This window comes from Carassius auratus, chromosome 15 (genome assembly GCF_003368295.1).
Source record: "Carassius auratus strain Wakin chromosome 15, ASM336829v1, whole genome shotgun sequence".
NCBI lineage: Eukaryota > Metazoa > Chordata > Actinopteri > Cypriniformes > Cyprinidae > Carassius > Carassius auratus.
The window spans coordinates 11,762,520-11,787,247 of record NC_039257.1 but is presented as its reverse complement, the minus strand read 5'-3'; the positions used below and the strand labels follow the sequence as shown (position 1 = coordinate 11,787,247).

At 35.7% G+C, this 24,728-nt stretch overlaps 1 protein-coding gene across 1 annotated transcript in view; it reads right to left on the bottom strand.

Annotated features, from left to right (window-relative positions):
* sorl1 (sortilin-related receptor, L(DLR class) A repeats containing) overlaps window positions 1–24,454 on the bottom strand; it is a 60,435-nt gene extending 35,981 nt beyond the window's left edge. The window contains exons 1-6 of the mRNA XM_026282391.1: window positions 24,149–24,454; window positions 14,922–15,038; window positions 12,675–12,803; window positions 7,109–7,270; window positions 6,755–6,822; window positions 507–687 (exon numbers count right to left, since the gene is read on the bottom strand). Of these exons, the coding sequence (XP_026138176.1) occupies window positions 507–687; window positions 6,755–6,822; window positions 7,109–7,270; window positions 12,675–12,803; window positions 14,922–15,038; window positions 24,149–24,433 (942 nt within the window). The 5' untranslated portion in view covers window positions 24,434–24,454. The remainder of the gene's footprint in view (window positions 1–506; window positions 688–6,754; window positions 6,823–7,108; window positions 7,271–12,674; window positions 12,804–14,921; window positions 15,039–24,148) is intronic.
* Between the last annotated feature and the right edge of the window lie 274 nt (window positions 24,455–24,728).

The window sequence follows — 24,728 nt, the reverse complement described above, 5'->3', positions numbered from 1 at the left end:
GCTCTGTTCACAGTCTGATATTTAGCAGATGCTTTAATTCAAAGTTACATTTTTATAGATTGTCCCTTCATGGGACAATTATTATGTTTCAGCGTGCAATGATTTTGCCGTGTTCAAACCCGCAACCTTTTAGTTACCAGCCCAGATAGAGTGCAGTACTAAATTACCTACATTAACTTCCTGCCACAAAGTTCAGAAGTTCACTGTTTGCTAAACACACCAGCAATCCTCCACACTTGACTTCAAGGCATTAAAAGCGCCTGTTATCACTGCCTGTTCATCTTGAGCAGGACCGTTCCTCCAGCTCTTCAGAGGAGTGTTTATTCACACTCACAGGAGAGGCATTCAGGGAGTTTGGCAAAGATCTGACTCATGTGCACTCTGCACATTTTCTGTTTTTTAACTCTAGCTCAGCACTGCATATTCTTCTCATCTTTCGCTATATAAAAGTCTGAAGCTACCCTTCAAAGGTTTGCAGCTTCGGTCTGGTCACAGTGCACACTTACCCTAGTGGTTGTGGCAAACATGTACTTGTCCCGTAGCTGGAAGATGTCCACCTTCTCCAGGATAACACGGCGGTTTTGCTCGTCCTGGAAGAAGTCTGTGCTGCTGAGGATGCTGGAGTCTCCCTGGGGCTCGTGGCGCTGGACAAACACTGTGGTGGGTTTGTCATATGGTTCTACACCCCTATGGGAATAGAAAGACACACATGCTTTGACATATTTGTTTGGACATACTTGGAAACAAGTAACGTGGTGGAATTCTGAAAGCCCCCACTCCACATTTGGTTTTGGGGTTTTTTAGGTTTAGCATAAATTTGCGCTCCATTTTATCTGGCAAACATGAAAGCAGACAATAACACATTTTTGTTTCATATTTATTCAGAGATCAACCAATAACATTTATATGTGTTAATATTAAACACTACATCTATTGTTTAAATGGCTGGGTTGAGTAAAAAGTAGTTTTTTCGAAAGAAATGAATGAAAAATGAAAATTCCACAAGTTGGTATAATTCTTTAGGGTCTTCATGAAAGGCCTTTAGCAGTTTAGTTAAAATTTCTCAATGGTAGTGTAAAAACACCCTTTTTACCCTGTCAAAAACAGCTCTGATCACAGCAAGCCATTTCGGGTTGTTGTGTACACACACTGCCAACACACAATTATGATCAAACAGCATGTAAAAGATTATGTCCCCTTTAAAAGCAACAGTAAAGTCAATTATAATGTTATAACTAGGGAAGTCACGAAAACCGATATTACGGTACCAAGTTAGTATAAACATTTTCAAATCTTGCCGAAACGTCTTTCTTCAGTAGTGCAGGTACAGTTGTACCGAAGATAGTCACTAGCGAGGCTGCAATTCTTCCGGAACTGATGGGGGCAGGCAGAGCATGTCTGGCAGTGTGAAGGAGAAGAAAAATCACCTACAAGCACACTAGAAGAACTATGTGGAAGATGGCGATGATATATGAATATGAATGTGGGAGATTTAAATAAGCGCACGCAGCTCTGAAAGCACAAGCACGGTGCATAATCACGCACACATATAACTATAAATGAACAAGCTGTAAGCTGTCAGACAGTGTATCCATCCTCGGAATGTCCTTATTAAAATTACTGGCTAATATTTCACCCATAATTGACTAATGTTCACATTCAGAGTATATGTACGCGTGCATGTGCGTGCGCATACATGAGTGCTTGTGCGTGCGCATACATGAGTGCTTGTGTGTGTGTGTGTGTGTGTGTGTGTGTGTGTGTGCGAATGCGTGAGTGCTTGTGTGTGTATGTGTTAATTTGAAGGCCATGTGCCACTAATGTTGTGTTTTGTAATGTTTAATGAAGGAATTAATGCTTAAGCATTATTGTTATTATATTTTTCCCCCCATGGTATCGACTTGGTATCAATTATCATGTACTTTTAGTGTTATTTGTTCCGCAACAAGATTTTTGGTATCATGTCAAGTTATGACAAAAGATTTCCATTTTTTTTTTTAAATGCTGTTCTTTGAAATTTTCTATTTATCCTGAAGAAAAAAGAAAAAAAAAGAAAATGTGTCATGGTTTTTCTCAAAAATTTTAAGAAACACAAATGCTTTCAAATGGATAATAATAAGAAATGTCTCTTGAGTACCAAATCAGAATATAATTTTTTTTCTGAAGGATCATGTAATACTGACTTGACTTAATATTACTGACTTTAATATATTTTTGATTGAATACATGCAGTCTTAGCATAACAATTTGGACTTCTTTCAAAAAACTGTACAGACCCTAAAAATTAATGTATTTACTAGTCGAACAAAAGCTTCATGTAGTTTATGCATTTTCAAGTACACTGCTTAAAAAAGAATAACTTCATTAATAAAGTTACTAACTTGTTTTATATTGTATTTCCTAATGATATACAATGTGCTACACTGCAAAACCAGCACAGCGCATACGCAGCAGCATTTATCAAATGTGATCAATAGTTACTTCCACTTGCCAAGCTAATAAATTACGGATAAATTATTCATGGAGAGTGTGGGAGATCAAGACTACAGACAGGGAGGAACGAGCAGTGGTTTCAGATAAACGGACAGGAGAGTCTCTCTCTCTCTCTCTCTATTCTGGACAAACGGCATGATTTTACTTCCTCTGTAAACACACAGGGGTGCTGATTGTTGAGACTGGCTCTTAAATAACCAAGCTAGAGGATAAAGGGATTATCTCACAGGGGAACAAACACACAAACCTCGCCGTTTGCTTTCTATTTCACAACTGGGGGTTTAACACGTCCAGCAGCAGGGTGAGAGATGGATAAAAGCAGGGGCTTACAGCTTTTTTAACCAGCCCTGCAGCTCCGCTTTAGCTTGTCTAGATTAAAACTGAAAACCAATTGAGGGCTCAGAGGAAACAGTCAGCAAACTCACACCCAGAAAAACACACACATACACACACAGAAAGTCTATTTGTTGACCTTTCAAACAGAAGTCAAGCCGTTTGACAGAACTTCTTTATTTTCTCTGACTGCTACTATAAAGTAATAAAATACACTAAAATATACAAATTCTGGTCAATACCGATAAGCCAACAATTATTTTGATGTTATGGCCAATATTAAAAATGTCAATTATTTTGTCTAAATTACACTAGTGTTTTAAAGTGTGGGGTCTGTAAGAGGTTTTCCATGTTTTTAAAGAAATCTCAGCAAGGCTGGATTTTAACAAAAAATACAGTAAAAGAACAATATTGTGAAATATTAAATTTCATTCTCATATGCTGATTTGCTGCTCAAGAAACATTCTTTATTAATCAATGAAAACAGCTGTGCTGCTTAATATTTTTGTGGAAACTTTTCAGAATTAAAAAAATCTATTTGAACTATTTAACTTGACCTTTGAATGGTTATGTACTACTCGGCAACACAAAATGTAAAATAAATTAATTAAATTAGTTTTACATGCCATGAGGGAATTTAGATATCACAGCATAATTGATTTTGATTTTTTCTATTAATTATTAATTAATTAGAGATTACCATTTAACAGTGTTATTCAATTATTCAGTTTTTTTTTTCTTAATTAAGATTACAATAATGAGGAATCTAAATGTAAAAATAGAGAAAATCAAAAATTCCTAATTATCAGCTAATAATCAATATAGTACTGATACATCATGCGACCTGAGCCAAGCTCAGTGTGAGAGAGCTCTTAGAACAAAGAACAGAAGGCTTTTCACTGCAGTAATGGTGGAGTCAGTCCCCGGGCTCTCGAGTCATTTATGTTGGGCCATCGCAGTGGGTCGCTGATGTTATCTCCACAGGCACTGACTGCCACTCCAGCCGATGAAATGGGCTACGGCTGGCAGACACAATCAATTATTAATATGGCCACAGTCTGAACCTCATCAGAGAAACATCCACAACCGACTGTTTCACAGTCAAGCAGCCTGTCTGAACAGTAGACCACATGCTTGAGAACACAGACCACTTCCTTATATATCTTATGTTATGTTGCAATAATGTGCAAAACAAATCTTTTCTGGCATCAATTTGAGCTAAAGTAAAAAAAAAACGGTAATCACATCTGTGATGAATTACAGTCATAACATTCTAATTAGCTCCGGTCTTCCGGTCGGATCATATCTGGGAGCATAATGTTTACGAAACGGGAGAGCAATAAGCGCCACTCTGTTATTTCTAGTTGCTTCTTGCGTTCGATGCCAGTGCCTGATTGTGCAAACACTAAATGCTGGCTGCAACCCAAAGCAAGAGTTTCACATTCCTACATAAACTCGTGAATTGAGCGAGGCAGCACAGAGAGCGCTCAACCCTCTTCAAATTACAAACACTGATACAAAACTCCTGTAGAGCATGGAGAGCAAGCACTTGATTTGCCAATGATCTTCCTGAGCTCTGATTATTTTGTTAGTTAAGCGTTACAAAAAGCAGCACACAGCAGCAACTCACAACCCTGATCTTTTAGATAGCAACTGAAACCACAGAACTGAGCCATATATAATCTTTAGCATCTATCTGATCAAATATACAGCAAAAATCATAATGTTCTGAAATATTATTACAATTGAAAATAACAGTTTTCAATTGAATGCATTTTAAAATGACATTTATTCCAGTGATGTGAAAGCTATATTTGTATTAGCTATTACCCAAGTCTTTACTGTCACAGATCCTTCAGAAATCTGTTATCATCAACGTTGAAAACAAATATACACAATAATATTTTGTGGATACTTTTTCAGGATTCTTTGATTAAAGTTCAGCATTTATAATGGTAATGATAACCTATAATGATCAGGATAACCAGTAATTTTTTTAATTTGAAAACTAATAAATGATATGTTGGCCAATAAATCTAAATCCAAATTTGTACATCATTTTTAAGAGCATGATATTAGAGACTAGCCATGTCCCAAACACTTCAACATAAACATATACATTACAGTAACCTAATTTAAACCAGTGTAATTTTTAAAATAAATGTTACACTCCAATTACCAAATTTCTTTATCAAAATGTTATTCGTCACAATTTACAAATTAGCAGTTTTCAGTAAACATGAAATAAGAGTTAATGTAGCTATATCTCTATAAATGCTTTCTCCGTGATTTCTTGGTCTAAGAAAATGTTTTAAAAATAATTCTCAATCTTACTCTAGAACATTGTAAATCTGAAGACTTTTGCTTTCGGGTGCCATGCATAGGAATGTGATTTATATTATAGGCCTAATAAAAATATAATTTGCTTATATTAATTCACATGAATTATTTTATATACACACTGGTGGTTAAAAAGTAAGAAATAATTAAGGCTTTTTATTTATTTATTTGAAAGAAGAAGAAACATACAGTAAAAACAATAATATTATGAAATATTAAATTAAAAATTGTGGTTGTCTATTTAGGATATTTTAAAATGTAATTTATTTCTCTGATCAAAGCTGACTTTTCAGCATCATTACTCCAGTCTTCAGGGTCCCTTGAGAAATCATTTTAATGTTGCTTAATTTGCTGCTTAATCATTCAGTTAAAGAACAGCATTTATTTGAAATTTAAGTGCTTCGTTATGTGTGTAAATATCTTTACTGTCACTTAATTCAATTTAATGCAACCTTGTCGAAGAAAAATATTCATTTCTATTTTTGAATCTTATGTGAGCCTGAATGGCATCACATTTTCCACAAAAATATGAAGCAGCACAACAGTTTTCAACATTCACAATAATCAGAAATGTTTATTGGGCACCAAATCAGTATATCAGAATGATTTCTGAAGGATCATGTGACACTGAAGACTGGAGAAATTATGCTGAAAATTCAGCTTTGATCACAGAAATAAATGACATTTTACTATATATTCTCATAGAAGACAGACATTTTTTATTCATTTTTCATTTTTTATATTTCACTGTACTGTTTACTGTACTTGTCATCATCAAAATAATGTTTATGCTCTTTTCAACAATTGGCGCTCTATTCCTTAAAATGATATATGTCAAGCTCCTGGAAATGTGCAAATACTGTATATCACCAATAGAAAGACATCATAAAAACAGTCTGCATTCTGCACTATTCAAGTCTTCTAGATGATATCAGAGCATTGTGTCATATGGACTGATAATATTGGTATTTAACGTGATATTAAACTGTCCCTCATAAGAATTCTTAAAAATTATTTTCTATTTGCCACCAAATTGTAATGTTAAAAATGGCAGTTATTTATGGTGTGGTGCAGTGTGTTGTGGACCGGGTTTGCTGGGCCGCTCTGTGCCAAAAAGCCCAGGGGCTCTTTTTGGCCCCAGTCCACCCCTGGTGGTATAAAAGATGGTAAATTGTTTTGTTTTTTTAAACTAAACTGGTTCATTTAAAATAAATGAACTGTCGAAACAAACATTTTATTAAAATTAATTGAAATGCTTCGTGTTTCATAAAACAAAAGGACAGCAGACATTTAGGCAAGTACGTTTAATTGTTTACTCTGTTTGTTTGGCTGCAAAATTGCAAGCAAAATATGTGACAAAAAATAGTAATGTAGAATTTTGTTACCGCTACTTGCTGGAAAATGTAGCTTGTTTCTAGAAAAGCTACTATGTTTATAGCACTGAAAAATGTTAAATTAAGAAACATAACTACTTTTGGCAAACATAAATCATACCCATACACGCATAGAAAACATTCCAAAACAGATTTCACACTGGACACATTCACAGAGCGATTTGCGTCAACACTCTCAAAGAGCTTGATCTTACCAGAAGTAGGACTTCACATGTTCCTGAATTAACACCCACGTCTCACCAAAGTCATCTGATTTCCACAGCTGCCAAAAGAAAAGAAAAAAAGAAAACAGAAGGATACGTCCTTCCATGTCAGCAGTTTCTAGTTTAACATTTAATATGATTCAACATTTATCATAAAAAAGATTTTCATATGAAAATTACAACTGATTAGCTTAAATCAAAACATGCTGCTTTGTGCTAAATTCAAAAGGGCAAATCTCTAACAAACAACTAAAGGCCTACAATGACAGTGCCATTCATCTTATTAAAACTGGACACATGATATACAAAAAGCCCAGTACTGATGGAAGGAATTAGTGTTCATACCTGTTTATTGGGGTGAGAACTGTCATAACCGAGGACCAGGTTAGGCTTCTTACTGTGCAGCAGTAAGTCTGTGGGCTTGAATGGGATGGAGAAACCTTGCACAAATTGGCAGAAGTCAAAGGTGTTCCACAGGTAACTGTTCGTGGTGTCAGTAAATAGATACTGCAAAGGAAAAAAATTGAAATAAAGATTTTTTTAAAAAATTTAAAGGGTCAATTCAGCAAAAATAGAAAATTTAGTTCAGCAATAAATAAAATGTCATCATTTACTAAAATGTCAAATTACAAATGCTATATTATATAAAAACAAGACATGCAAAGAGGTGCCATGTATCTATTTCCCATAGAGTGAAAAAAGCTCCAGAATAGTAGTCCATAAGACTCAGACGTTTATAATGTACAAGATGTATACTGTAAAATGATTAGGGATGCACCGGTTGACCAGCCATGAATAGGAACCAAGACAGTTTTTGCTTAAAATATTAAAATACGATCAGCAATCTGCAGGTTTTTGGTCTGTTTTCGGCCAATTTTTCCAGAAGTGCGCCCGTGTGCACATACTACATTGTAATCATTCGCTATCATGTCATTTGTTTGGAAGCACAGATAGCAGGAAGCTGACAGCTGTTGGTGTACTGGCACACAAGTAAGAGCCCCTTTCCTGCTCACTGAAGCTGCGCGAGTGTACTGTACCTGTGCACGCCCTGCACAAGCGGAGACAGTGAAGGGATGTTCAGCCCAACTTCTCGCGTGTTGGATGAGAAAAGAAATGGACTAAACTGTTACAAAACTTTTTTTTTTTTACTTTTTTTTGTAAAGTAGAAGTGGATACATGTTTTAAAAGCCAGAAGTAAATGTCAGTTGAGTATAGGATGATTATTTTATTTTACCTTAAAATTACATCGACTTATTTTGATTTAAAAATCACCTGCTGTAAAAAAAATTCAGGGTAATGATTCACATCTATATTTTTTTTTACTTGAACCAATAATTATTTATTTTTCATTGGCTTAATGTAAAACAAAATATATAGATGTGAATCATTACCCTATTTTTTTTTTATTATTTTTTTTTTTTTTGGACAAATGAAACACTTTGCATCTTTGTTTTATTCGCACCAACATTATTTGATTTTAACATTTTGGAATAATTTATTTATAGAGCATACTTTTATTTAGTCTCACTGGTAAAGACTTTTTTTTTTTAATTTAAAACCAAATTTAAGAACTAAAACAAATACTGAATGCTGATTAAGAAACCTCTTATTGAATGTGTGTTGATTGTGTTGTTTGGATTGTAGAACTATGCAGTTATTGACTTTAATTTCACATGGTTACAGTTAATCTTTTAATTTAAGGCCAGTTCTATGTAGTTTCAACCCAATTCAAAAACAAAAGCTAAATGCTGATGTCTGTACCATCTATGTTTGTATTGAATGTTGGCTATATGTGCAGTTAATGCCGTTAATTTCAGATGATTACAGTTATTGTTTTCAATAGCCAAAAGCCAGTTTGACCAATTAAATACCAAATAAACATCTATTAGTTTATGCATACTTTCCTTCTTTCTTGTTTGTTCCTTAGAGAGAAAAAAAATCTGAAATCAGTATCGGTATCGACCAGTTTGCTTGTAAATGATCGGTACATCCCTAAAAATGACCTGAATGTGTCTGTTTCTCTTAAAGACTTGGAGACTTTATGATGCTTTTAATTGTCATTATATAAAATAAATAGCCATCCACTTTCTTTGTTTGAAAAAGAGCAGCACCAACATGGTGTTCAATATCTTCTTTTGTTGTCCACAGAAAAATCCTACAGATTTGGAAGTTAAGGCTAAATATATGAAGACAGAATATAATTTTGGCAGAATATAATCTGTTTAACCTCTGTAGTGGGTGACGACACAAAAGAATCTCTCAAAGTTACTATATTAGAGGTAGGGATGCACGATAATATCGGCACAATATCGGTATCGGCCGATAAAAGCTTAAAATGACCATTATCGGTATCGGCCGATATGAATATTTCTGCCGATGAGCCAAACCGATATTGTCCAAGTGAAATAATTGACCTGTTTTTCAGATGTGAATGTCTGTCTACATTTGTAAAATAATAAATTTATGGTAGAATCAGTACAGAAGAGATACATGGATTTCTCTTCAGTAAAATTAAAGTTTAAATATATCAGTATATATTTGTATATATATCGATATCGGTATCGGCATCGGACAAAATTATTTTGAAAATATCGGCATATCGAATATCGGCCAAAATCCAATATCGTGCATCCCTAATTAGAGGGGATTATTTCAAGCGGTTGGCTCCATGAAAAGATCAAAGCCTTTAAGTATAGTAAAAAACTTATTTTTAACAACACATTATTAATTATTCAAATTATGCATTTTCTGCCCCCTTCTCTTTGATCTTTCATTTAAGAGCTTATGCTATAAACTTTGTCCTCTCCATGGCCTGGTTATGGAAGCAGGGCACTTCGTTTTCCAGATTCTGAGGCAATGAGGACTGGGACTGAAACAGAAACGCTTGACTTAAAAAGAAACCTAATGCTGTATGGAAAAATGAAATAAAAATAACAAAAAGAGGAAGTGGAGCATATGCATTTGCAGCATAACCTATGATCACATCAGACCATCATTGACATAGAGCTTTATTTTTATGTTTGCCTTTGTAAACCTCATCATCGCAATGTTGTTCAGTGTTCTCAATGTTTGTCAGTGTGTTGTTTTGCAGTTGCATAATTCAAAACAGCTTAGAGAAGTAGCAGCACAACTCATCACAACAAGCCACATAATTTCATCAATTCATATTGAAGAATAATAAGAGACCATCATAAAAAAAAGATGAATTCAAAATATGTTAAATATAAATATTAAAATAAAATATATGAATTATCAACTAAAATAATAATAATAAAAAGTACAGATAAAGTATCCATAAAGAGTAATACTGTTGATTTAAGCCGCGTTTCCACCGCAGGAACTTTACCCAGGAACTAGGGACTTGGTCTGGTACTTGGTGTGTTTCCACCGCAGGAACCAGGAACTAAATAAAAGTTCCGGGTAAAAAAATGCCCCCTAGAAAGTCCCTGCTGGCGAGGTGGTACTTTTTTAAAGTTCCGGAACTTTCGGGGGCGGGACTTTGGCGCTAAACATGCTGATTGGTTGAGTTCACGCAGCATTGGTTGAGTTCAGCCACCATTTATTTGGATCAACATTTTCAAAATATTACTGTTATTGTGTCATGAAATGTAATTTTAAAAGTATTTCAGACGAGAATGTAGTTGTTTAAAACTCAAATCTGTTGTTTATTTATAAAGACAGCGCCAATTTAAAAATGTGTTTCGCCGATCTCGTAGACGGTGAGCTCCACTCGATCAGCGGGAGCTCAGTCCTCATGTATCCGCAGAGAGCAGCCTCTCCTGGGATAAACCTTCTGATATGTGCCGCTGGCTCTGATGTGTCTTTAGTGGTTAAACATAAAATATAATTCAGCTGCGGGGTAAATCTAACAGGTTTTCTTTGGTCTGTATTCAATTTATCTATATGTTAAAATGAAAATAAAAAGGCAAGTCTATATAATATTTCTTTCATTGTAATGGCTGTATATAACGTTACACTTATCCCTGAACTAAGTATATTTCTGCAGCTGTTATTATGTTTAAATGAAAATGAAAGGAGGCAGTGGTATTTTATATCCTATTTCGTTTTATTGTAAATATACTGAGGGGAAAATTGCAGTAGCCAAAGCGATCTGAGTTCACGCAGCATTGGTTGAGTTCAACCACCATTTATTCGGATAATTTTCAAATATTACTGTTATTGTGTCATGAAATGTAATTTTAAAAGTATTTCAGGTGAGAATGTAGTTGTTTAAAACTCAAATCTATGGTTTATTTATAAAGACAGCGCCTATTTAAAAATGTGTTTCGCCGATCTCGTAGACGGTGAGCTCCACTCGATCAGCGGGAGCTCAGTCCTCATGTATCCGCAGAGAGCAGCCTCTCCTGGGATAGACCTTCTGATATGTGCCGCTGGCTCTGATGTCTCTTTAGTGGTTAAACATAACATATAATTCAGCTGCGGGGTATATCTAACAGGTTTTCTTTGGTCTGTATTCAATTTATCTATATGTTAAAATGAAAATAAAAAAGGCAAATTTATATAATATTTTGTTTCATTGTAATGGCTGCATATACACATTTCCCTGAACTAAGTACATTTCTGCAGTTGTTATTATGCTTAAATGAAAACGAAAGGAGGCAGTGGTATTTGATATCATATTTCGTTTTATTGTAAATATACAGTAAGGAAAATTGCAGTAGCCATGACGAGCAGACTGAAGTTATCAAGTACGCTGCTGTTTATAGATTTACCGGACTTGCGTCGTCGCGGACATCACACTCCCGAGAGGAATGCACAAAGTCTGAACCAACTACCGAGGATGCACGTCCAAAATCAGCGTACTTTTTTTTTTTTTTTTTTTAATCAGCGGTACTTTGTATTGAGAAACGCGCGCAGACCTACGTCACCAGTCTATTTGCCTAATCTACCCGGTACTTTACACCGCGGTGGAAACGCAGAAAGCAACAGGTCTGGGGGGAAAAAAGTTCCTGGGAAAAAAAGTTCCTGGTACAAATGTTCCGGGTAATTTCGGTGGAAACGCGGCATTAGTTTAATATATTATATTCTGAATACATACTATAATAACTGAGGTCTATATAATTTTATGAATAATAATAACCAATAGTAACTCCTTACAAAACCCATTCACAGTTGCAGGTCAAAGCCACTGTAAAGAGATAAATTAAACAAACAGGCCCGGTAAGCCTCAGAATCAATTATGAGTGCATATAAGCTCATCCTTCACACAGCTATTCATATGCGATTTTATGTCAGGATTATAAATTTATCACAAATGCATTAAAATACTCCACAACTAACCACACAAGCACCCTGCCAATATCTCTGTTAATTATACCATCTGTAACAATCAAGATTTAGAGTTGTTCTCGCAAAGCGGATCAGCAGCGCAAGTTACTCTGATCACCCGAAATGTAATTAAACAGCCCTGTGCTCCTTCCAAGAGGTTCCATGCTTTACAAATTACACTCGTAATGTTTTAGCATCAGTCCTTCAGCAGCAACGGGCGGCAGCTGCAGTGCCAGCCACATCATTGACTCCAGATGAATGGTCACCGTCTGCTGACGTCAGCCCCTGCTATAACGCAATGCAGAGTCCCACAGCAGTTCTGCCACATCTGCAGCTCCCATGAGCCTCTGCACCTCACAGGGACTCATTGGAGCAGCCCGTTACGGTGGGTGCCAAGGGCAGAGACTAAGCATGTAGCTTGTGTTTTCACCCAGCCCTTTAAGCTGCTCTCTTGGAAAACACCATCTGTGGGTGTATAAGCGATTGGAGTGGTGGAAGGTCACATTTGCAGATGAAGTGGTTGGTGTCACCGCGGTCTTGTTTGACCTCGGCTTAAGCTCACAAAGACAAGACAATTCAAGGATGTCACACAGATAGTTCAGCTGATGTCTCACACACTTACCCGTTTGTTGTCGGCGGGGCTGTGGTAAAACTGCGAGATGACTTGTTTCTTGCCCTCCTGGTCCCCAGACATTTTAAATTTCTCTGATACGTGAGTGAAGCTGGTTCCATAGTCATAAGACACGTACACCTGTTAAATAAACAAAACCATGTCAAATTTCAACCCGATATACTGCTGAAATTGAGGCTCTGTTCCAAAACCTAATAAGCTGTCCTGTTGTTTTCTGTCTACACAGGCAGCTGCCTTCTAAGTCTACATCTTAATTGAAATCAAACTTATTTTAATAGTAAACAGCTACTTATGTTTCAAAACAACATTCTTTAAGTGAACTCCACATAAGACTTTGCTCACAATTGATTCCAGCTTGACGTTAGCATGTTGCTAAGCTAAAAGCATAATAAGCAATGCAAAAAATGTATTATCTTTATGCGAGGTGCATGACTCTTCTTATAATTATATCCAACAGATTTTGAAGTCTGCATATTGCTAAGCTAACAGCTTGATAATCGAAAGCAAGACTTTATGTCTCTAAAATAACATTTATGTAAAACTCACTGAGAATGCTACATAATGGATTTCAAGTTGATATACTGTATAATTTTACTGTATAATTTTACTGTATAATTTGTCTTCAATCTCGATTTGTAAAAAAAATTAGTGAATCGTTACATCCCTAAATAAACAGGGATCTTTTGTCACTTTTTTTGCATGTAGTCACATTTTTATAATGGTTAGAATTATGATGGTTTAGGTGGTATTATTGTTCTTTAACTTATTTACTTACAATTAGCAAAAGAATGTTCATTTTATGCATCATGAGTCAAAAGCTGCATCCTAATTCGCATACTATGTTTCCCAAAATAGTACCGTATTTTCGGACTATAAGTCGCACTTTTTTTCATAGTTTGGCTGGTCCTGCGACTTATAGTCATGTGTGACTTATTTATCAAAATTTATTTGACATGAACTGAGCGAAATTAACCAAGAGAAATTAACCAATAGAAAACATTACCGTCTACAGCCGTGAGAGGGCGCTCTATGCTGCTCAGTGCTCCTGTAGTCTACACTGAAGACATAGAGCACCCTCTGGCGGCTGTAAACGGTAATGTTTTCTCTTGGTTCTTTGTTCTAAATAAATGTGACTTATAGTCCAGTGGGACTTATATATGTTTTTTTTCCTCATCATGACGTATTTTTGGACTGATGCGACTTATACTCAGGTGCGACTTATAGTATGAAAAATGCGGTATTTGAAAATAGAATTAGTGTCCCAAATAAATTTTTACATTTATATTCCAAAGTTACCGAAATAGTTTACTATTTTTGTTTAGAATTCAAAGTGCAGATCGATGCGTACTCTTAACGGCTAACATTGCACACAACCCATTGTGTGTTAGACACGGATTTGACTAGAACTACAAACATGCATAAAAACATTTTTTAAAAACTAGGGAATACTTTTAGGGACAAGTATGAGTAGGTGAATTTGGGCTGAAGCAAAAGTCAAATTTCCGTTTAAGGACAATTAAGTGTATTTGATTTAATTTATGTGTCTGACAAATCGGATGCAAAATTTACAGACTGCATTCTGAGATTGTCTTCTCCAAAAAGGATACAAGTAAATCTGCTAGAATTTGGCTCAAAGAATGTTAAGTGATCATAATTAGGCAGTTAATCCTTTGAAAAGGCACTGCCTTTGGAACAGATCATTTCTGTAATACACTCATCTGTAATCACTTGCAATTTCCTATGAGAACCTGGTGAACTTTTACTTTGATTTCCTTTGTCTTGCATTGCACAAAGAACACCTGTAAAGCACTACACTTGCGAGCAGATAACAGCTCCAGCGCCCCATAAAGTAAGACCACACCACTTTTGTTCTCGCATTTGCATTAGATAATGCTCTGCGATTATTGAAAACTAAGCAATTATTGCCACGCAGATGGAAAAGTAACATTCAAGGGTGCAAAAGTGACTTTGCAGTAAGTGCAGCGAATTGGATACGGCAGCATTTAAGATGATAGAATAAAAATGCAGGGAACTGAAAAACAGAAGGGGGCCTTTCATCTGTATGACTCAGAGAGCACTAAAAAGCAAAGCTAGCCAGTAAAGATATTCTCTGTATCTTACAGTGAACAGTCTGATATACAGACTCTTTAAATCTTTAAAGTCAAAGTTCAATCTTTAAAGTCAAAGTTATGAAATGATGATCTAGAAAAAAAGAAAAGAAAAGAACGATATACTCACCGAGCTGCTCTTGGGATCTGTGGCACCCACGCTGTCTCTCGCAAGCGCTACTATGACATTGCTCTTCTCTCCGGCCCAGTGGACGACCATTTGATTATGAGAGTCATTCAGGTTGGCCTGTGAATACAAAATATGATGAACAACCCATTTAAATGTAGCTGACTAGCTACATTTAGCTGACATTTATTTTGCTGTGGTCAGAGAAGTATCTAGGTTTCCACAGCACAAATCAAGCTGTTATGGCATACCACTGTTTTACAACTGGCTCAAAGTTGATTTTCAAAGACATTTCTCTGTTTCTGCTTCACTCACTCATTTTTTCAATCATTTTGCATTTGTAATATCATCTGAAATTGCTCTGTATTTGACAGCCTTGAGCTTGTGGTATAGACTGCAGGTGCGTCTCATCCCTCATGCAAGAAAAGTCGACAGCTTTTGAAAAAACAAACAAAACCGCAAGAAGAGAGAGCAGAAGTGAGCTGAGCTGCACCACAGCGGCAGGAAAACTGAAACTACGGGCTGCGGCGTCCCAATCTGAATCTGCTGAAAAAAGAAATGTGTCATCTTTTCATGTCCATCCCCCCTTCTCTTTCCACTAGGAACAGCTTGTCTCATCTTTAATTCACACTTCTGCATGAGATCCGTGGGATTCTCAAATGGGTTCTCCTTCGATTTCTCCTGTCAGACATTAGAGAGAACTTGCAAAAGGTTGTTTTTGTAAAGAAACAAACACCACCTCAATTCCTGCTTGAGCAACACCGTTGTGGTTCACTAGCCAACAACAGATTTACTTACTTAACCTTAGCATGTTAAACCACTTTTTTGTTTCAAAGGTCACCTTACAGACTTTCAACAAAAGCAGCAAACATTCTACAAAAGAAAACTACTTACATTTCTTATACCATTTTAAACAATATACATTATAGGATTAGTGAAAAGGCATGCTGATGTTCATTTTACAAACAATGTACAAACAGTGACTGCCTCAAACAACCTCACCTTGAATGCACAGTCATATTTTTATTCACCATGACATGGTAGTAAATCTGCCCGTACTGTAGGCCCGCTTGGCAAGCAGCATGTCAGTACAACACAGAGACTTTAGGAGACTGACAGAGCTGTTAAGAAAACAGTGGTTTTACATATAGCCTAGGGGTGTATTCGTACCGGAACGTTTTGGTACAGGGCTTTCGGTACGGTGCACGTGTGTACCGAATGACCGAATGCAATATTTTGTTTGCGGAACATAGGTACATAGGTACATTTCAGCGCAAATCCCGCCCTGCAGCTGATTCTAAGGCCGGTGACACACTGGCTGCGTGGCGTGAGCGTGTGTTTCTGCTGCGTGTCAGTTGCTTCGCGTTTTCTGTGTCATGCTGCGCAAAATAGACTATGTTTGACAGGTGCTATATGCCAGTGTGTCACCAGGCCTAAGGTTTTCAAAAGGCATCACGCGAGTGTGAACATCACTACAACTAGGAAAAAAACAATTGTAATTCAAACGCAGCTCCCATCAGCATTTAAACAGACCTTTGCTCTTAATTCCGATCGGTCCAACGCAATAACGAAATCTGAGCAGGTCTAAAAACTGAAACTGTTGATGCTGCACTTTACACTTTGGAAAGGTTATATATATTTTTTTTTAAATATGAGCAGGCCTACAAGCTGGGATTGGTAATGCTGCACTGTAATCATAGTTATTTATTTATATTTTTAATTATATTTTATTATATGGTACTGGTTTGAGACAGAGAGTATTTTATTTAGTGGAGAATTTTGCAGCAGTATTTTATTTCTTATTCTTTTTTTATTTTATTATAAATTATATTTTATTATTTATTTTATTAAAAAGTATTTAAAAAATGTGTTTAAAAAATATTTATAGTAATAAACAACCTGCAGTTTAACGTTTGCATTTCTTTCCCTTACTGTACCGCAAAATGAACCGAACCGTGACTTTAAAACCGAGGTACCTAACGGAACCGTGATTTTTGCGTACCGTTACTCCCCTAATATAGCCTCAAAACACTTTTACCTCTATGCATGAAATATTACTAGGGATGCACCATTGCAATTTTCTTGACCGATTCAAATTTCTTTTTAGTGTGATCTGCCGCTACTGATTTTTGCAGATTATAAATTTTTTCTGACTTTTAACAGCATATAAAAGAAAAAAACATTTTTCTTCAATGCAAACTTTTATTTTCATAAAAAAAAACTAAAGTAAAAAGTAATAAAAAAAATAATAAAAAAAATAATAATAATATATATATATATATATTTTTTTTTTTTTGCAAACAACAGCACAAATAAATGCAATAGAATAAACAGAGCTGTGAAACTAAGTTTTTCAGGTTAAGTAAGTAATAAAGTTTTTATTCGGGTAAGAAATACTACAGAAATTAAAGTAACTGATGAGACGTTATTGCCTGTACCACTGGTAACAAAATGGATTGGCTCGAAATAAGAAAGAAGTTAGACTGATTGAAAGGTCAACGATCCGCCAGTCTTAATTTACTCCTGACATCTGAGGTGCTGAAGACACAGTGGGTTTGGTTTGTTTTTGAAGGGAATGCGCCCCTGATCTGCCATGAATTTTGCAAATCGCCGTTCCTAATAATGTGCTCGTTAGCAAGCTAACTATGAATGCAGCTAAAGTTTAAAGTATCTTGTCTAGAACTGTGACGCACATCACATGAAAGAGATTAGCGGCATGAGCAGAGCTCATTAGCATTTAAAGGGAAATGTATAAAATGGCTTTTTGCAAACAGCCGTATTTGACAGGTTAAAAGGGTGTTGTTTTACAATACCATTGAGATATTTTAGCCAAAGTATGTTATAGACTTTTCATTGAGACCCAAAAGAATCATATCAACCTGTGGAAAATGGGCAATTGATGACCCCTTTAATACATTTTCTGAGGTCATATTTTGCTGAATGTTTTTTTTTTTTTTGATCCAGTTAAAAATGCCACTGGACAGAAGTTATTTGAACAAACCAATGAATTTTCAACTGAATTAGCATTAGGAAAAAAGTTGTATTTCAAATGGTACATTAACTGATTTATGGTTGCCTGTAGGTTTTTTAACAGCTGATTAATCTCTAAAAACAGTACCCCACCATCTCATCAGGATGTTTCGAAGAGCTTTTCCCTCCACCTTGCCAACAAACACTTTGAAAGAGCAAATGGTTGCAACCCGATCTATGTCAGCCCAGCAAACTCTTGGGTCTGCTTTATTCTAAGACAGTTAAAGCCCTGTCTGCAACTTCTGGTTATCCTGGAAATGGACTTTCTGCTAATCTAAGGGCCCTCATTTATTCTGACACTGTAATATCCCGAAAGCATCAATGGTAAGACAAGTGCAAATAACTTCATTATCGCTTGTCTTGTTGAAAAAGCAATAACGAAAGAAAGACTGTGAAAATAAAATCATTAACTTTTTCGGTTATGCATTATTCAGCAGGGAAACAGAAGGAAGAATGAGAGAGCGGGAGCACTAGAGCACCTTTGCCCATCACTGCAAGCAACACGCGGCTTGAATCCATGACATCATCACTGCAGCACTAACATTTGGGCCAACAGTTCAACAATTTGCCTACCCATTCCCTTCTGGCAACCAACCATTTACGGGTGAACCACACATTTAATATCACTGTGGCCAAAACCAAAGGAAAACCAAGGAGTCATTATCCTGTTAAAGGCTTAAAGTACAGTTAAAAGCCTGTTTTATTATTGCAGTATGGATAATTACTATATATGGGACCATTACAGGGATGTGTTATGCTACCATGTAATGAACATACTTCGAATATCCATTTGCACATAATACAAAAAAAAGGAATGTTCTTTCTCTATTGATATTCACAGAAAGCAGTAATAAATAATCTGTTTAAAATTGTGTCTTAAGAGAACAATAAAGAGTATATGACTCATCTGTGTTGATTTGGTTTCACCTTGAGCTTAATTCAAGAAGAGGACCTCAGAAAAAACAAACTAAACTGGCAGGTTGTTCAGACAAGTTCCAGTAATACTCCATGGATGGAATCATTATAAACACCTACACCGCCCTCCATTTTCCTTCCCCTGGGGTATGAACTTTCTTATCACAGAAAACGAAACTAAAATACTCTGCAAGGCTGCTTTAATATCATGTTCGGACAGGAATACTAATGTGATGCAAGTAGCACTAGGGTCATTTTTTTTTTTTTTTACTAAAAGGGAATTAAATGCAAATTTCTTTTTCAGTAACATACAAAACTATTTTAACTAAACAGCTAATTTTTAAATTACTACATGGACAAAGAGTAACTAAATGAAAGAGAATAAAAGTAATTACCAAATGAGAATAAAAACTGACTTCACCTGACTTAAAGAATTGTGAATAAGTCCATGCTTAGTCTGCGAAAGGTGAGGCAATGTCAAGACAACTCATTTGATATTGCTTTATGGTAATGATTCTGCATTGCATACTGTACATACTAAATCAAAACCACATTTGTTTACCAGAATTCTACTTAACATAGCTGAATATATGAGGGAAAAGAAGATCCAAGGTCCATGAAATGAATTCAGTTTAATAGAAAACTTGTTTTGAATGTATAACATTCTTCTAAGAATTAATTATTACTTCATCAGGGCTGCCAGGTCAAATTGTGAAATACTTCCCATTAAGCTGTGCCTCCAAGAGCAATCCATGTAAACAAATTCTAAATATAAAAAGAAAAAATAGATAGGACTCTATGGTTAAAAAATAATAGTTATCAGTAAAAACACTCGTCGCTTAGTTTAAGCCCTGGGGTCTGGCGCTGAACTGAATATTTATGAAACGACTGTCACAATTCTCCAAACTTTATGAGTAATTGTGTGACACAGCAAGTCTGCAAAGACGATAAACAAAAAGATCCATTAAAACAGTGTATATCCTTGTCCTGACAGAGCAGAGGACTTTTCTAGGTTACTTGATCACAATAGACTAAAAGAGTGGATTGATGTCTGTTACAGCTTACCTAACACTGCTTCCCCGTATGTGCCAAAAACAACACATAAACCAAAAGGTCTGAAAGTGGGAAGGAAGGAAGAGGGGGGCAGATGGGAGATCTTAACTGGATCATCTGAGGGGGTAATTCACCTCATAGCAACTGCAATGGACTCCATCCAGGACACTAATAACACTTCATAAAGGATTTCCTGTACACTCAACAGGGTGAAAAGGGGAGAAGTCTAATCTTAGTGGCCGCCCACTGCACAAACTGCATAAGCACTACAGAAGATTTATATGATGGTATATAATACCTTCACATACACATACATACATTCATATATATGTATATATGTATATATGTTTATATGTATGTATGTATGTATATATATATATATATATATATATATATATATATATATTAGGGATGTCAAATTTCGATTATTTCCATGATCGATCGTCGTTTAAATTAACGATCAATTAATCGATTAATCGTTAACCATAATACTGCAAAATGCGTCTATTGCAGGCACACAGTCAGCGGTATGACAGGATGTGCAAAAGCCACACACACACACAAAACGCTTTCTCACTTGAATTAAAGAGGTTTTAGTCTGAATAAAATGCTAGTAGCAGGATTATAAAATGAATAGATGCGATTATGATCATTTGATAAAATGAAGAGAGCGCGCCATACTTTTGAGGTCATTTTACTTTGTTGACAGTTTCCAATCCCGCACGGAGAACGCTGAACGCGCCTCTTTAAATGGTTTTGTGGTGCTCGTTGTTGTATTTTAAAGCACAATTGCGATGTTTTCAACTGACATTATTGTATAAAATTATCCGAAATGTGGAGCGCGTGTGACTGCGCTGCACATTAAGTGAACTACATCGGCGCTGCTGCACCAAAACACAGTTGCTCACATTAATTTGATCCTGCTGGATTCTGTCCTAGAAAATGTCAGATTTTTAAAAATCCGGCATACAGCGCATTAGATCGTGACAGTGCATGCGTGCACACGAGGATGAGCGAGCGCGGCTTAGGCTAGATTTATTTGGAGGTTATTGCTCATGTCTCATTCGGCACAAATCGAAATGTTTCCATATTCGCAATGTATTTGAATGTTAAACTATTAATTATAATGTAAACTAGGCTTGTACTTAACACGCATTCGCATATAGACGGAAAAGATGATCCTCTTCATATGAGCAAAAACGTCCTTGGCATAACAGCAGAGTGGACCGGTATACTACGGTCTATTTAAACTGAATGCTCCAGGAATGTGTCGGTCACAGCGCCTATTAATCGCTGTTTTGAATCCAGCAATTATTTATTTAGAAATGATAAGATCTGATTATGACAAGTGTGGTATAAAAGCTTTGTTTATTAGAGGAATAATAGGTTAACTGGAGATGTTACATCGCGACCATGCTTTTGGACCCCATAGTCTTCATTTACGCGGCTTTGTTCTGGTTTGCCGGTTGGTCACGAATTTCCACAAATTCAGTATATTTAGGCATTGTTTCTTTTCCTAAATCTTCATAGTCTAACCCTCTAATTTCCCAGGTTTATTTTATTATCTTTCGCTTTTAATAACTGTTTTCGCATCTCTTACTGTGGTAAACATGGGAAGGGAAATTAAAGATTTCATGAATTAAGAATTCGTTCGATTTATTAATTTGTTCCCTTATTTCACTTAAATCATGGGTTATTTAGGGAACAAAATTAATGAAACATGGACAATTGCCACATTAATAATTCGTAGGAATGAATTAACAAGTTGTAGGAATGAATAGACTACCTGTCCTGTCACTGTGTCCCGCAGCCCTGCAAAGCGCACGATATAAAACAGTTATCTGATGAAATGATTAGTAACTACATTTCTATTGCATTTAATGTTGAAGAACTTTTATGTTGTTTCTATTTTAATGTTCTTTAAAGTTTAAATCACATTAAAAGCTTAATTTGTACATTGTGAATGAATGATGATGCTTTTATATATCGTCACCGTCACTCACAGCCGCTCGCACGTGTTGAGTGCGCATGAGCCGCACGCAGCCCAACATTGAATCGGTTAACCGACCATCGATAGCCTTAATCGATTGCATCTCTTATCGACAATTAATCGATCATCGATTAATCGTTGACATCCCTAATATATATATATATATATATATATATATATATATATATATATATATATATATGTGTGTGTGTGTGTGTGTGTGTGTAGGTATTATATTTATATATATATATATATATATAATACCTTCACATACACATACATACATTCATATATATGTTTATATGTATATATGTTTATATATATGTATGTATATATATATATATATATATATATATATATGTGTGTGTGTGTGTGTGTGTGTGTGTGTGTGTAGGTATTATATTTTTATATATATATATATATATATACACACATATATATACACACACACTTTTATTCTTATATTTGCCTTTGTACATAACTAGAAGATAATTCTGATTAATATTTTCGAAAAATACTGCAAACTGAGATATATTTGCAAGTATGAACCAAATAACTAAAATGCACTTCTGTTCGGTTCATTTTTCAAATGTTTTAGTTTCACAATAATAGTACTGAACAATTAAACAGACATATCATACCATCACATCTCTATTTTAGATTGTATAACCACAAGTGAATCACGATGAATTATACCTTGAATCATAAAATCACCTGCTGCAGTAGATGAGTGTATTTGAGCCTACCTGAGGTCAGCCAGCTCTTGCAAAAAACACAATACCTGTATTTACTCTGCCAACCACAATCTTGTTTATGTGGACATAGCACAATGACGGTTTTTCAGACAAAATTCTGTGCTTTGACCCCTTCGAGATTTCAAAGTCACAATGGATCTGTGGTAAAAGCAAAATTAGGAACTGCTGCATGCCTGACTTAACAAACATCTCGAAGCAAAACACTTGAGGGGGTAAGAGAATAAGCTGGGAAATTTCCCAGCAAGACTGTGCAACCAGTTATGCCTCTCTGGCTTGTAAATGCTGCTTCCTGACGGCAAACAAACAACGCAACATTGTGTCATACATTTAAACGGAACAAAGATGAGCCGAGTCTGTTTCTAATTCCCAACAGACTGACATTAAACATAAACCCTTCAGGTTAAAAACAAACAACATTATTCATATATAGGGAGACTGGGGTTAGTTATCACAAGTCACTAGAGTTTCAAATCAAAAATATCTGATGGGATATTCACACATTTGTCTGGTGTTTCAAAATTGTTTTACCATCTAAATGTCACCGAAAAATCTATAAGTTGTTTGGTGGCAGGTTATGTTGTGACAACTTACTCCACGTGGCATGAAAATGTATTTAAATTAGCTTCTTTTTTTCTTCTTTTTTTACTGGAGCTAAAAGCAAGACAACTACCCTTGGTTTACTCATATTATAGAATATTTAATTGTACAAAATAGCTTTCATTAATTATTAGATGCCCACTGAATGAATGCTTTTTCTTATTCTAGAAGGGACATTAGTATTAGCATCACTACAGCGACAGAAATAATAGAATAAAATGGTAATGTGTGCTTAATAAATAAAACTAAAAATCAATGATATATGAATCTAAATACTGTTTAATAACACAAAATGTCTCGTTATTCAATAAAACAGAGAGAAAGAGAATTAAAAATTACTTGCAAGAGAATCGTTCAAAAAGTTTTTTTTTTTTTTTTTACATTGTACATCCTGAGAAAAAAATCGATTTGTTTTGGTATCAAATATCTTGAGTGACATAACAGGGAAGAGAGAAATGTTAAACTGTTTAATCAGTGGGTAATGACGAAACCTTTTCTTACCATCCCACATTCACTGAAGTCAGAGGTATAATATATATAATATATATATATATATATATATATATATATATATATATATATATATATATATATATACGTAGATATATATAGTGTGTGTGTGTGTGTGTGTGTGTGTGTGTGTGTGTGTGTTATTTATAATTATTCACCCCCACCCGAGAAGCAACATTTTGCTGAAGGGAAGTGCGAGAACCTTTCATCTCACAAACAGGTCAAATCTACTTCTAGGTGACTGCGTGCAAACCAAAGGTGAATGATAGTCAACTACTGGAAATACTGAATGTAATATTTATGAGGTTATGAAAACACGTGAGGATGTTTTGCCGTTATTATCTATTTAGTCACACCTAATGAATGTAAACCTCGCTTACCCTTCCATAAACCTTTGGCACGGGTGATCCAGCAGCATTCCGCCGAACGCGATGCTGGTGCGCGGATGAAGCCTCCCTGACTTCTCTCTCCAGACGCACGACGCGACTTTCTGCAAGCTCCAGGTGTGCACGCACTAGAGAGAACCCCCTATCCTGTGGTAGCATGAATCTCTGGTCATGGTGAAGTCGAAGAGTGGAGGAGATCGCGCCATGAACGAGTAATAATAAAAGAGATATGGCACAGCGACTGAGCGCGAGCATCTTGCGTGTCTGCCCTGACGCCATGTTTGTGTATGTTCTGTTGAACGCGATGTGTGACAGGGCGCCTCTAGCGGTCAACCGCATTCACACTCATTACCATGGATACAGATGGCACATGATGGCACATGATGTTTTGTTTTACATAAACTGTAGATTGGCAAAACCAAAATAAAGGATTGTTTCAGGCAAGATTTCACAGAAAGAACGTATTGCATCAGCTTCCCGTTAAATGTCGTGTAGCCTATGAATTAAGCAGAATGATAATAATAATAATAATAATAACTCTTAATTGCTTTTTGAAGGGATAATATATAGCAAA